A 14,358-nucleotide genomic window follows, 5' to 3' on the forward strand; every position below is an offset into this window, starting at 1 on the left:
TTTTTGTTAGTTTCATAATTAGTGGTCAGAATCCAAATCCAAGAAACAGAGTGTTTTATAATTTTTTTGCAAATTTGGGTTGGTTCGTTATCTAGTAATCTGAGAGCAAAATTTATTTTTTTATTTTGTGAGTATCAATTTTTAAAAATACATTAAAGATTCTTTTAAATTGGCCAAAATAACAAAAAAAATCTGAAAAGAAAAATGAATAACTCTGCAAATAAAAAAATTACATGTTACTTATGAGAACTTAATCAAAGTTTATTCAAAGAAAATATAGTAAGTTCCCTTGAATGATTTAGTCAACAAAAAAAAAACTTTTTTAGGATTTATAAAAAAAAAAAACTGTTTATAATGGATTTTAATATGTTTATAGATCAGAAATTTTTAGTATGGATAACCTTATAAATATTAATGACATTGAACCAAAAATTTTTTATAATTGATTCACAAATGCTGTGCACATAGCGCGGATTTTACACTTGTTTTATTAAACGTGACCCAAAAATATTGTTAAAAAATCCATTAATTAATTAATAATCAAATTACGTATATATTAAAATATAAAATATATATTAAAAATAAATTAAATAATATATATATTTATCTTCAAATACATTGTTATTGAAATTTAATAACTCATAAGGAGTTATTATATCGAATTTAAATTATTCTTAGGCAACTATTTAGTTGGCATATTCATTAATTCATCCTCCTTTAACTCTGCACTTTTCTACTACTACTAAGAAACAGTCTGTTGGAGCATCATAATGAATGAAGAAAGTTTGTGTATTTCTTTACACCTTTACAAGACAATAATAAAGAAATATGCAGCGCACTGCATGTCACACCGATAAAGGTTTCCTTAGGGTGGCCTATTAATATTTGATTATATTCTTTTCTCCATTTATTTTTCATGTTTTAAATAACTTTTGTCATTTTTCCACTCCCACATTCGATTCATGCAGCATTCACATTCTTCTACCTATAGTAAATAATGATGCACAAATTCATGTTTATAAAACTCTTAATGAAAGAGATATAGGATACAATATCAATGTGATAATGTAGCATAGATGCATATCTTCGTCTCAGTGAGTTGAGCATTATGTTATGCTTGCTGGTAATTAATCAAGCACATATAAAAAAGTTGAAATGAAACAATAATAAAAAATAAAAAACCTCGATATTGATTATGTGATAACACTTCTTCTTAGTATAAAGATCCGTAAATTTAAAAAATGAAACTTTTTTTTATTATCTATAGTATCTTCTAACTCGACAAGTCAAAAATTAATCTATAGCGAATCTGAATTGAATTGTGAACATTATGTTATACCTGCTCCTAATTAATCAAGCACATATATAAAAATTGAAATAAAACAATAATAAAAAATAAAAAATAAAAAAATCTCGATGTTGATTCTGTGATAACACTATTTTTTAGTATAAAGATCCATAAATCTTGAAAATGAATCTTTTTTTTTTTTGGTTTACAGTATCTCTCAACCTGAATTTTATTTAAGGGTTTATTGTTGGTCAATAAATTATTATATGCATAAGATAAGATTCAAACCCGGCACTTATTTAAATGAACGAATGAACTAACCACTTGACCTATTCAAATTAATTTGAGAGTGAACCTTTATCTCGAACAATATTGTAGTGGTGCTGAAAAAATAATTACTGGGCTAGAGAAAAGAAAAAAAAAAGGCAATATGGGCCTAAAAGCTGAAATGTTATTAGTTTAACCAAGCATTTCAGAAAATGCAGAAGTATACACTATGATCGATGCAGAATACTCTGTTATTCTTTTTTTTTTTTTTTAAATCCCAATTGAATCCTATAATATTTCATCTATCTCTTGCATTCAGTGCTGGCTTCTAAGTCCTCCTAAGAATTAAGTTACTAAGCTATATTAAGATTTTAGCAAGGAAAAAAGGGTGTGTTTGGTGGGTGGCAATTGGATTATTCAGCAGGTTGCACCAAAACTATGACCTTTTTCTTCTCTTTCTTGGTGAACAAAAGTTTATACCTTCTTTGTTGTTATATATAGAAAACAAAACTGTGAGTGGCCACTGCGCGTGCATGGCTACTGAAAAAAAAGTTTAACTTGTCCCTCCACTTTGACAATAATAATTGAAGGGGCTTTATAGGGTGATTCTCTCTTTAAATCACTGAAATTTTGGCTTCAATACACAAATGCCAAGGGAAAGCAGCATTAGAATATTCTACTCTCTTGAAAAGAAACAGCAACTTTCATTGACTATTAGACTTGGACTGCTAAAACATCTGAGTGTGGTATCATACATCTATAACCATAAACAATTATATATTCATGCTTCTGTTTTTCTTTCTTTACAGAAAGCAAATTTCAAGAATGGACCTAAGGGTAAATGCAAAATGAGAACATTGCTTATGGACATTGATAAATATAATTTAGTATTAAAGGAAGTGTGAAATTTATATAAAATTACATACTAATTTTTGCCAAGATACTAATAGTTATGTTCTTAAAGCTGATTCCGAGCTTCCAGATTTTCACTCCGAGCTTGTTCCTCAAGGAAGATACACCTCGGCGTGAGAACGAACAACAATGGAGGAGATACCTGCAAAAGACACTCTGATACCTAAGTCAGTTTTTTGTGTGTATTACTTAGGAAAAATGCGTATTTCATTTAACTCAGACGAGTTCTCTTTTTTTCTTTTATACTAGTAATACTAGTAATCCGAGGCTTAAAATCTGTCTGTTACCGAATTATAGTGGTAACGTATAAGGATCATAACACTTTGATTTGCTTAATGTGGTTTTAATTACCGATCTATAACGTATAAGCCAAGCTTTTCATAACCGATTTATAACTGTTATATCAAGTTATAATTTATAAATCACTCTCACTTAAACATGAAGTACATTCACCTCTCTAGAAAGAAAGCATGTATCTCATCGCATTTTCACATTATTATATGATGATGGTGAAGTATGTATAATCATTTATAGATCCAAAAATTTGTCACAAATGGCCGGAATGGAAATATGTAACACAAAGTTATCGCATTAACATACTCGGGAATCATGTGGGAGAAATCAAATGAGTATGAAATCACTTGTCATTCCCTGGCACAATTTCCAACAATTACAACATAATATTCAAGATCATGCAATATTCCAAAATTACTTCCCTAGCTACTAATTATATATACATGCTCATCTAAAGAAAATAGCAAATCATGAATGAATTGTTTTGATCTAAAAAGGCATATCTTGTTAACAGAGACAATAATCAAACTTTTCATGAATACCGCGTGCAATGAGCTATGTCATTGTGCAAGATGGACTGAGGAAATCCATCAAGCAAGCAAAAAACTGGTGGAATGGTTTGTGTCCTGAGATCACCATAAGCATTCCAACAGAAAGGATCAACAACCATATCTCCTTGATCAGGAAGAAGCTCAATATCTGAGAGGGTTAAGTTGGTGCATGGAACACTGTCACTGCATGCAAATCTCATAGGAGGGCTCCTTATATCATATGTTCCCTTTATGTTTCTGTATAGAATGTCTGATACAACCACTGCAGAGGTTTTGTTTCTGCACACTTCACCCTCTTTGAGGCAATAGAATTGGTCTATTATCATGGGGTTTCTAACATTATACATATGAATGTTGCTGAATGTTATTCCTGATACATATCCTGATCCACCTTGCCATGTCTTGATCCTAACTCCATTGTCTGTCATCTGAATAACTGAGTCTCTCACCTTAATGTTTGAAACACATGCTCTAGAGTTGTACTTTCCCAAGCTACCAATGCTGAACAATTTAACAATATAACAATAGTATTAGTTAGAGAATATATGCATAAAGTTAAAACTCTTATTAGTTACCTGATTCCATGACCAGGACCACATGTAATGTTCTTTATATCAACATCATAGCAACCGGTTCCAATGGACACACAATCATCACCTGTAATAATGTAACATGTAATGTTATTAGTATATCCCTTAGATGAGGAAAAGACAGGGGATTTGATCTCTTCTTAGTTGTTACTAACCATTAGAAATCACAGTATTATATATTTTGACATCAGTGCTGTTTTCTATGTGAATTCCATCAGTGTTGGGGCTTAGTCTTGGAGCTTTTATATGGATAGATTCAATGTGGACACTTCTGCATGCATCAAATCTTAAATGAATCTGGGGGCTGTCCCTGACCCTAAGTTCTTGCACAGTCAAGTTGGAACCCATAAAAAAATTTATGGCCTGCATCAACCATGAAGAATATTATAAGGTGTTGTCTACAGTATCGAAATGTAAGTTGTCCAAATTGCCATAACAAACTTGGTAAGCTGTGCAAATTGTAAGATGTAAAACTCAACATTAACAGTTTATCCCCCAAACTGATATATCAGACAAATTTCAGCAATTTTGGTATGAAATTCCAAGGCACGAGAGAATTGGCCTAATAATAATGCAGATACACAAAATCCAAGATGAGTGTAGTGAGAGAGAATCTACCATTGGGCTATCACAAGGTCCAGGAGCAGTTGTTCCATTTGGTCCCTGTGGAATTTTTATCTAAGGGGTCAAGTGGATATTTAATTTGAAGCAGCAAAATTGATCACATTTTCCAACATAAAAAGGAAAACAAAAAAAATGAATAAATCATCAGTACCCTGTGAGGCTTACAAGGAAGTTCCCACCATTTATCTCCTCTTCCATCTATTAAACCACCTCCTTCAAGTGACATTCCATTAATTCTATAAAACACCAGCCATAGACGCTTAGTATTGTTCTTTGGCCAAGAATCAGGTCCATCTGGTGGCATTATAGTTCCATCCACCTAATCCATGTACATCAATCTCATTTTCAATCATTCCAAATACAATCTCTAATTCAATTTTCAAACTCTATTACACTGACCAATCAAATGAATTCCTAGATTTACCTCAAACTAAAGCATTAAGAGGTGTAAAGTAAGCATGCATTACCTTCAATACTAAGTAACCATGGCAAGGACCAGTGAAAATAGTGGGCTGAATGAGGAAGGAGAAACCTTTGGGAACAATAATAACATTAAATTCTGATTCACTTTCACAGGCAGTGTCCCATGCCATCTTGAATGACTCTGTATCATCTGTTATTCCATCTCCAATGGCTCCAAATTTTGTTACATCAAAAGTTCTAGATGATTTATGAGAATGTGAATGTCTCTGTCTTTTATGGGAATGATGTCTAGCTTGGATTGAAAGAATTAAGGAAAGGAAAAACATGCACAACACTAGTGCTGAAATGTGACAGTACTTCATTCTCAACATTTTCAACCAGGAATTGACAAGAACATGAACTAGAAATTTTCACAGCCAACTACTAAAGAGACTCTAATTATGACTAATTAGGCAGCACTAGTGTCTCTAGCTTCTGAGCACTACTACTAAAACTAACACAAAAAGTTTGCAACAAGTTTTCAACCAAGTTTGGGCCTTGAAGTGCATGCAGATTCAGAGAGACATTGTTACTATATATAATAAAAATTGATAGTGGAAGGTCTGCTAAAAGTTGTTTCATCTCAAGGCATGAATTATTTTAATGGCTGTGGGAGTGAGGAAACGACAAACAACCTCATAAGGCAAAAAGAGAATTGAGAATGTGCATTCTGCAAATAACTTTATCTGCAAAGAGAGCCTAATCGGAATAACGAGAAATCAGCTTAGTGGGTTAGTCGTTATGCCTCCCATGTTCTTCCCATAACTGCCACTCTTTTGTTTCCTTTTTTATGGTCCTAGATTTTGATATACACGACCACAACTATATAGTAAAAGATACAACTAGTTTAAGAATACATTACATTACCTATGATTTATGTTGAGCTCTTGTCAAGAATTCTATGCATCAGACACAAGAAGCACAACTCCAGAGATCTAGTTAATGTGCATATATTGCGCTAATCTCTGTAATGTGGCATGTTGCTTCCTATGATGATGGCCAAAAACCCTTTTTTAACACGTTACAGAAGTGATTGATTGGTGCACAGCTCAAACAAAAGGTTTCAGAAAAGTCAAATATGAAATCGACTCACTTTTCCTTTTTCCCTACAACTAATTGATTTGGTATTGTGAAGTTGAAAAATGAATAATGCTTCAGTGCCTTCTACCTTTGAATAACGATAATGTCACATCACCAAGTCAGTACAACCAAGTTGATTCAATATTTTTTTAGTACAATATTAAAGAGAGAGGAGACACCTAAAAAGAAGAATGAAAAAAATACTTCGTTGAATTTATTTACAAAAATAATTTATTTACCTAACATGTCTCCTTCACTTCATTTTAAAAAAACAAAAAACAAAAAACATACAATGCATATCTTCTCTTTCACTAATGTTTGTTTTGCACTTATTGAGAGTTGTCAAGTAAATTGCTATAGCTTTCTTTGGGCACCTAAATTGGCGCCACTATTTATGGTCATGGCCTCTAGATTCATAATGATGCTGAAAGCCAATGATGACGCTTCAGCATCCTTGTCTATAACTGTTACTAGTTACTACTTTATAGCATAGGCCTTTTTGACTTGGTGGGTTCATTTTGTAAATTAATTTTATCGCAATTATTCCACACATTTCGGCTACCGAATGGCCAATTCTCCATTGTTCTGAGATACTACCACATTCAGTGAATCTAAATTTCAAAAACAAGTGTAACTAATGTATAAACTGCATTACAAAAAACCAACTCCTTGATGAAAAGCCTCAAGTTCGAATGATAAGACTGAATCAACTGCTCCTTTTTATTTGAGCCAGATTAGTCAGAAAAGATAAGTGGATGAGGTAACGTGACTATTTTGTCCTATCCGGATATATAACAACCCTAAATGCATTATTGATCTCGTTAGTTCCCAGTGTTAGAATTTGTCGGTGCGATATTAATTAATGTACGAAACACACTGCGTGCTGCGTGTAACTACTTGAAGATTTTATTAGAATTTAGTTTTAAGACATGTGACCTTTTAGTGGATCTTATCTTTTAAAGCCACAATTCAAAGCCCTGACCTGGTACTGGGCTTGATACGTGATAAACAGAAACGTAAGATTTCAACATAGTGCTTGCATGGAAGGACTCTTAATAACATCATATTAGTAGTTCTTTTATTCACGGTATCATTTCTTTCCAATTATTCTTTTTCTTTTACAAATATTAATCGCCGAAAACCCTTACCATCTATACCAAGAAATCCATAAAGTAAAGCAAATACAATACCCTTCCTAATTAAGAGGGCTTTTCACCTCGGTGGAAAGGTCGTAAAGCTCACTAATTTCTTCAACAGTTTAGTATCCTTTTAAGTACTTTTTCTTTTTCTTTTTCTTATGGCCCCTTGCCGAAAGTACTACACCCTCCAACCGCTACAATTTAGACATCCTATTAGGGAGGCCTTAGCCCTTTACATCGTGTTCTCATTGACCCTTGAGCTTTTATTCCATTCAACGGTCAAAAATAATACTTGCAACTAACTAGCTGCAGCAATTTAATGAAACCAAAAATGCTTTTTACTGACCCAGGACAGGTAAACCAAAATTGCTGTTTTACTTTTTACCCCTTACCATGCAAGCCAGTCTTCTGAATAGGTACTCCTATTCCCATTCCTCCCAGCAACTACTAATGTTGAGCATTCAGGACTTGGCAACAGCATTGAAAGGGAATATGACAGTAACAGTTTCTTGCAAGTAAGGGAATCCTACACGCCACAAAAATTCCCCATAATGATAATCGAAAAATCACCTTTAAGATATGAGAAGAATCCCCCTTGCTGGACCAGTTTAGTAGTGATCAAGTATATATCACTTCATTAAATAATGGTATTAGTTACTAATACAATCTGTTAACTTTTTGGTAAAGGAACCCATCAAATCCTACAAAGGAATCAAGCTGAATCTCTTCTACAACAGCTTTCTACAGGCAGGGACAAAAATAACAAATTTGGAATGTGGAGGGGTTTCTGGTCGGGAGGGTTGAGGAAGAGGGGGCTAAAAATTAACAGAAAGAAAACATATAATAACCACCTGAAACAGACTTAGATACACTTCAGGAAGGAAGAGGGCGATATACCATTAACTACACATAAAACTGCACTAAGAACTAAAGGAGGCACACTGCTTTCTTGCATGAGGAGGAATCAGCTTCACCAGCATCTCCACAGGCACTCCCTTCAGCTCTGTATCAGATAACCGGTATAGTCATTATACAAGAGGTTCATGACAGAGAATCATAACATAATATATAAATAGAAATTAGCTCTTTACCACTTGGTTTGAAGTTGAACAATGGAGGAAGAAAGCGTCCATTTGGTAGGCGGGTATTCGGATCGCGCAGTTCATCAAAGAATGGATGGACAAGAGCCTCCAACTATATTGTATAAAGAAAAAGAATAATTTAAGATCATGTTTGATTATAAATCAGGGAATGGCCAACAGCATCATCAGAAGTTTTGCATGTTAAAAATGTACCAACAAAATTATTCGAAACTAAGTACAATATGAACACATCCATGATAATTGGCTTTCCACGGATTTGATATAAGCTGTTGGCATATTTCAATAAAACTATATACTCACAGCTGTGCTTCGAAGATTTGGAGAGTACTGCAGTAGTCTTGCAACAAGATCCACAGCTTCAGGCGGCATCCGCTTGTGAAAGATCTGTTGAACAAGGAACATATATGAATAAATATTACTATCCCAACATTTTGTATAAGCAGAGAGGAAAATATGATTAAAATACCTTGTGCCATGGATGAGCTTTGATTTGAGGGAATTTAAATTCTGTGTAATTAGGATTCATACACTTGATTTCTTCCCTTGTTGGCGTACCTAAAACCTGAAAACAAATGAATGCCATGGATGTTCAGAAATAATGAAGAAAAATGGCATCACGCAAGACCAAAATAAAAATAAATATGAAAAGTCACGTTTATTAATATATACAAGCTAGTTACAAAGTAAGCTTAGCTACTGTATTCAGTGAATGATTGTGCAGATTAAGGATCACCAAGCAAAGACAAAAACAGCACTAATCAGAATGCCCAGATTTCCTGTTTAAATCACTATTATTTGGAAAATATCTTACCTTGATAATTTCCACAAGTTGGTCTACTCCACTCTCACCCGGAAAGAGAGGCTGAAAGGGGTAGAAATTCATTCTTAGTCTCTACACATCTGAATTCTAAACTTGAAAGAATTAAGCATACTTAAATGAAGCTACCTGGCCAAGTAATAGTTCGCCAAGTACACAACCACCTGACCAGATGTCAATGGCAGTGGTGTATTCAGTTGCCCCAAATATGAGCTCAGGAGCTCTGTAGTACCTAGAACAGATGTAAGATATGTTTGGTTCACCTTTTACCTGCAAGACGTATGCACAATCTAGTTATAATAGAACATTATCATTCAAAACAAACATTAGGAACTACGGGTTAGAGAATAAACTAACCAAAATTTTAGCACTTCCAAAGTCACATATCTTCAGCTGGTGGGTGTGAGGATTGACCTATTATGAGACAAGCAACACACAATAAATTAATCCAGCATGTATAAGACAGATTATATGATGAGAAATCAAATAAACAAGTTTCTATAAGAATATACCAGTAAATTTTGAGGTTTTATGTCCCTGTGACATACTCCAATGCTGTTGTGAAGATAAGCAAGTGCTCTAAATATCTACAACATAAGAAAGAGTAGAGATTAATGCACACCAACAAAGTGACAAATAGGGTGGGTTTAAGATCACAATCACAGGAAGGGGCAAAAAATAATACATATAAATAATATCAACAAAATAAAACCTGATAAGAATATAGTTTGACATATATCAATGGCATCCTTTGATTCATTTTGTTGTAGTGTCTGATCACCCTATTGACAGTCTCGGGAACATACTCCAGTACCAAGTTAAGATAGAGCTCATCTTTCTCAGTCGTTGAGAAGAAGCAATGCTTCAAAGAGACGACATTAGGGTGGTCAAGAAGGCGCATTGTTTGCAATTCCCGGTTCTTGTATCTCTTGTCCTGAAGAACCTTCTTTATAGCCACAGTTTCACCAGTCTCCAAGCACTTCGCCTGAAACAAAACACAGAAAATAAGCATCACCCTATAACAAAGCTTCAAAATAACCTATTCCCCCCAATCAAAATATGGTAACCGAACGAACCTGGAAAACCACACCAAAAGACCCATGTCCAACAACACGCTCAGCCATATAGCTTATTGTCTACAATCACAAAAGCAACCATGAAATTTTAGTACAAAATCCAATGAGCATATATCTGTGGAAATTGAAATTAACACACAAATGAAATAAAATCAGGCACAGACCTGCTTGGGCTGACCATTTTTACCACCAATGGTAGTGACAATTATGTGTCCCGTTTCAGTGCCATTTCCATCTACCACAGCAGTTTCCATTTCCTGCAAAATTTTGACACAAATTAATTGCATATTCAACCAATACTTGTTCTAGTTTGCAGGTAAAGGTAAAGATGAAAGTTTATATATCTATTTTCTTTACCCTGTCATCCCTGATCTTCATGTCATTCATCTCATCAGGTAATCTTTCAACAGCAACTGAACTTCCGTTCATATCTTTTACTCCAGAAGCAGGTACTACACCCGCTGATGCCATCAACAACTCAGAAAACGGTGATCAAAATAGATATATATTTTTTAAAATTCCTTAATTATACTTTTTGCTAGTTCAACAACTTCAAAGAACAACAGGTAAAAAGATTTGAGCCCTAAAACCTGTCAAACACAAAACAACAAAAAAAGGATCAAATCAAATGTCTACAACTAAAACCAAACCCTAAATTATACACATAAAAAAGAAAAGCATAGATTTCCTTAGTTTCTGAACTCAGAGTACCGAAAAAGCATAAACAAATCGTGTAAGTTAGCACAGGTAAACTAGCACCAAAGTAGAATTAAATAGCAGTGCAATCAAAGAGCAACAACAATAATTAATAATTAATTATGCAAACTAACAGATAGTATGATGAGAAAAAACAAGATCCAGGAATTGAGAAAGTGTGAAGAGAAAGCAACTGACCTGCGTGATGGTGTGTAGTGGAAGATGGATCTAAGGGAGAAAGAAGGGGAAGTGGGAGGCCTGTGGAGGAAGAGACAAATGGAAGTGAAAGGAAGAAGTGATGCAGAGAATGAGAGAACAAGAGAGAAGAGGATAAGGACAAATGGGAAAATTAATAATGGAGGATGGATGGATGGATGGTTGTATTTGTTTGGTGGAGAGAGAGTGTGTGTGTGTGTGAGAGAGAGAGAGAGAGAGTCAACAAATAAAACTACTATTTACAAAGCTCTCAAACAACTATGTTTCTCTTTCCTTTCTTTTCTTTCCCTTCTGCTTTTCCAATCAATCAATCATTTCACTCACTCTCTTCCTTCTTTACTCTCTTTCTTTAACCTTTTTGACCATTCAACCCTTATCAAACCTTTATCTTTTTTTATTCTCCCAATATTTCTCACTTTCTTTCATGGAGTAATTGTGTTCACACTCCTGACCCTGATCCTTTTTGTTTTTGATATTAGAGTGGTAATGACATTTTTAAAAATGTAAATTTTTGGAGTGTTATTTTTAAATATAAAATTATTTAATTAGAGAAATAAAAATTAAATGGTTTGATTTATAAAAATATAAAAATTAAACTATTTAATTTATAAAAAATATAAAAATTAAATTATTTAATTATGTTAAAAAAATTAAAAAATGTAAGATATAAAAATCAGATCTTTTAATTTATATATTTTTTATAATTTTAAAAAATATTAAAAATTACAATCTTAAAATATATCACCATTTTTATTTATATACCCAAAAAAAAGAACTGAACTCTAACAACTTAATTATTATTCTTATTATTAATGTATTTTTTCTTTATTTCTTTAATTTTTTGTTGCAAATTATTTTTATATTGAAATAAAAAGAGTATTTTTTTTTGAGATTATAAACAGTAAATATGTTAATTTTAGATGTAAATTTTGAATGTAAAAATCAAAATATCTGATTTTTAAAAATAAAAATTAGATCATTTAATTTGTAAACTTCAAAAAAAAATAATCACTATAAAATAACATACTCTCTAATTTAATATAAAAATATTTTTAAAAACTTCGTTGTAAAGTAATCAGATCAACCGATTACACATCTCCATACCACAGAAAAAAAATACTAACATCGTCAACATAATTAAATTGCACACTATTCTTGTCCATTGTAAAAAAGATTTAGCCACTATGTAAAAATATATAACCTACTTTCACATTATTGCATTTTATAACTGACTCATTTTTATTATGATCAAACCATTATAAATATCTAATTTAGTTTTAATATACTGTTTATTTAAAAAAAAAACTTATATCAATTTTCAATTACGTTTTATTATACTAGTACAGTAATTTGACTTAATTATTTATATTATTTTATACATTTCAAGTATAGAAATATAATATTTTTTATAAAATCTATATTGATAGCAGAAAATCATGGAATATATGAGTTAATACCTAAAATAATCCTAAAATTTGACTACTAACTCAATTTGATTCTTTAATTTTCATTTGACTTAATTTATACTTGAAATTTTAAGACGTAACTCAGATTGGCCCTTTCATTCAACTCCATCACCGGAGTAATGACGTGGCACTCAAACCTCACCATATATCTCTTCTTTTTTCTCTTACCATAGTCATCACCACCTCCCATCTATCAACACTCTCTCCCTCAATAAACAACAACATTCACAATCCACCAACACCCACACATTTTCACCGCTATAGCTTTAAAGAGCATAACGCCTACACTCACCATTTCTTCATGACTGCAGGCAGACAACAAACCAATGAATGTGACATTGTTAGGGGTAACACCATGAACCACCATTTGTGAAAAAAGCTACAATGCTTGCTTACCGTAACCATTCATCGCTATGCCACAAGCACCCCAAGAAATAACATCTTTATGTACAATAATGTTGAAAATCTTAAACCTCATTTTCATGTAACCACACTTAGTATAGAGGTTGAGCAATACATTCCCAATGTTAACATCAATCACAAGGTCACACCACCCATTGTCCCAAATTCGAAGCACTCTCACCCATTGCAACCAGGGACGGATCTATATGTAACTGTGTGTGGGCAATTGCCCCCATTGAACTTTTAAAAAACCAATAACAAATATATATGTGTAAATAATTGCCCCCATTATAATAATTTATTTGCCCCATACTTAAAAAAAAATTATGTGTAAGAAACATTTATATTATTAAATATTAATACAATAATAAAAATTATTGTATTATATAAATTCAAAACAAATATTAATAATAATTAATAATAATATAATTATTTAATTACCTAAAATCAAACTTAACTTTTTAAATATAAATGAGATTATTAATATTTAATATTTTTTATAATATATATCATTTATTTACTTTTTATTGTTTTGTTTATACATACATATAATATTGTTCTCGTTAAATAAAGCTTTTACTATGATATTATAAAATGTCAATTTCGCTATTAAATATCGAAAAATTATTTGAATATTTGTTTAATATAAAAAATATATTATCTTATCTATACCTACATATAAAAATAATTGTAGTTGTTTGCTTTAAATTTTTATTTTTTTTTTCACAAATTTTTGTCCCTCTTGCATAATTTTAAAAAAAAATTCAAACACTAAAATAAAAAATAATAAAAAATTTAAATTAATTCATTCGAATTATATTTTTTATAAATTTTTTTAGCTATTGAGTTATAATTTTTTTTGTATCATATGATTATATAATCAATATAAATATGATTTGACGGATATTAGATGCTTGACTAGGCGTTAGTATTAATAATAAATGTATTACTCATGCAATATTATCGAAATATTGAAATGAAAAAAATAGTTTCAAATTACTATACTTGTAGATATATTAATTATATTTATTTATTAAAAACTTGACTAACTGATATACTCTAAGATTTAAATATCTAAATATATTAATATTAATATTTTTATATTATTTTGCTATATTATTTTGCCCTCACTTCTAAAATTTTCTGGATCCGTCACTGATTGCAACCATCTTCGTGTTCCTATTAAAAGGAATTTAAAGTGTGATGATGTGTTTCTTTTTCTTTTTCTATTTCTCGTCAATTTGTTAATATTAGTAATTGTTAATGTTGTTTGTTGGAGAGGAAAGATAGTAATGGTGACGGTGAGAAAGGAAAGAATCAGATAATAGAAAGTCCCTTCATAAGTTGCAGTGAAAATGTGTGAGTGTTGGTGAAT

General features: G+C 31.8%; 2 protein-coding genes across 4 annotated transcripts; both read right to left on the reverse strand.

Annotated features, from left to right (window-relative positions):
• Positions 1-3,032: 3,032 nt before the first annotated feature.
• LOC112756522 (polygalacturonase At1g48100) lies at positions 3,033-6,433 on the reverse strand. Of its 2 annotated transcripts, XM_025805143.3 has the most exons (7): positions 5,856-6,074; positions 4,994-5,186; positions 4,678-4,845; positions 4,521-4,565; positions 4,058-4,265; positions 3,888-3,969; positions 3,033-3,813 (listed from the first exon to the last, which is right to left on the reverse strand). In XM_025805143.3, the coding sequence occupies exons 2-7, from the start codon at positions 5,117-5,119 to the stop codon at positions 3,294-3,296; spliced, it is 1,149 nt and encodes a 382-aa protein (XP_025660928.1). In that variant the 5' UTR covers positions 5,120-5,186; positions 5,856-6,074; the 3' UTR covers positions 3,033-3,293. The 2 variants fall into 2 exon arrangements, with proteins under 2 accessions (XP_025660928.1, XP_025660927.1); XM_025805142.3 differs by having other exon boundaries at positions 4,994-6,433.
• A 1,381-nt stretch (positions 6,434-7,814) lies between these two features.
• Positions 7,815-11,433, reverse strand: LOC112756523 (glycogen synthase kinase-3 homolog MsK-3). Of its 2 annotated transcripts, XM_025805144.3 has the most exons (13): positions 11,098-11,433; positions 10,561-10,793; positions 10,368-10,460; positions 10,204-10,263; positions 9,840-10,112; positions 9,640-9,714; positions 9,485-9,541; positions 9,257-9,397; positions 9,122-9,172; positions 8,777-8,872; positions 8,611-8,694; positions 8,299-8,401; positions 7,815-8,210 (listed from the first exon to the last, which is right to left on the reverse strand). In XM_025805144.3, exons 2-13 carry the CDS (start codon positions 10,672-10,674, stop codon positions 8,128-8,130), a joined length of 1,230 nt encoding a protein of 409 aa, XP_025660929.1. In that variant the 5' UTR covers positions 10,675-10,793; positions 11,098-11,433; the 3' UTR covers positions 7,815-8,127. The 2 variants fall into 2 exon arrangements, with proteins under 2 accessions (XP_025660929.1, XP_072075952.1); XM_072219851.1 differs by lacking the exon at positions 10,204-10,263 and having other exon boundaries at positions 9,840-10,143; positions 10,343-10,460; positions 11,098-11,250.
• Between the last annotated feature and the right edge of the window lie 2,925 nt (positions 11,434-14,358).

Source organism: Arachis hypogaea, chromosome 16 (assembly GCF_003086295.3).
Source record: "Arachis hypogaea cultivar Tifrunner chromosome 16, arahy.Tifrunner.gnm2.J5K5, whole genome shotgun sequence".
In the NCBI taxonomy this organism is placed as follows: Eukaryota; Viridiplantae; Streptophyta; class Magnoliopsida; order Fabales; family Fabaceae; genus Arachis; species Arachis hypogaea.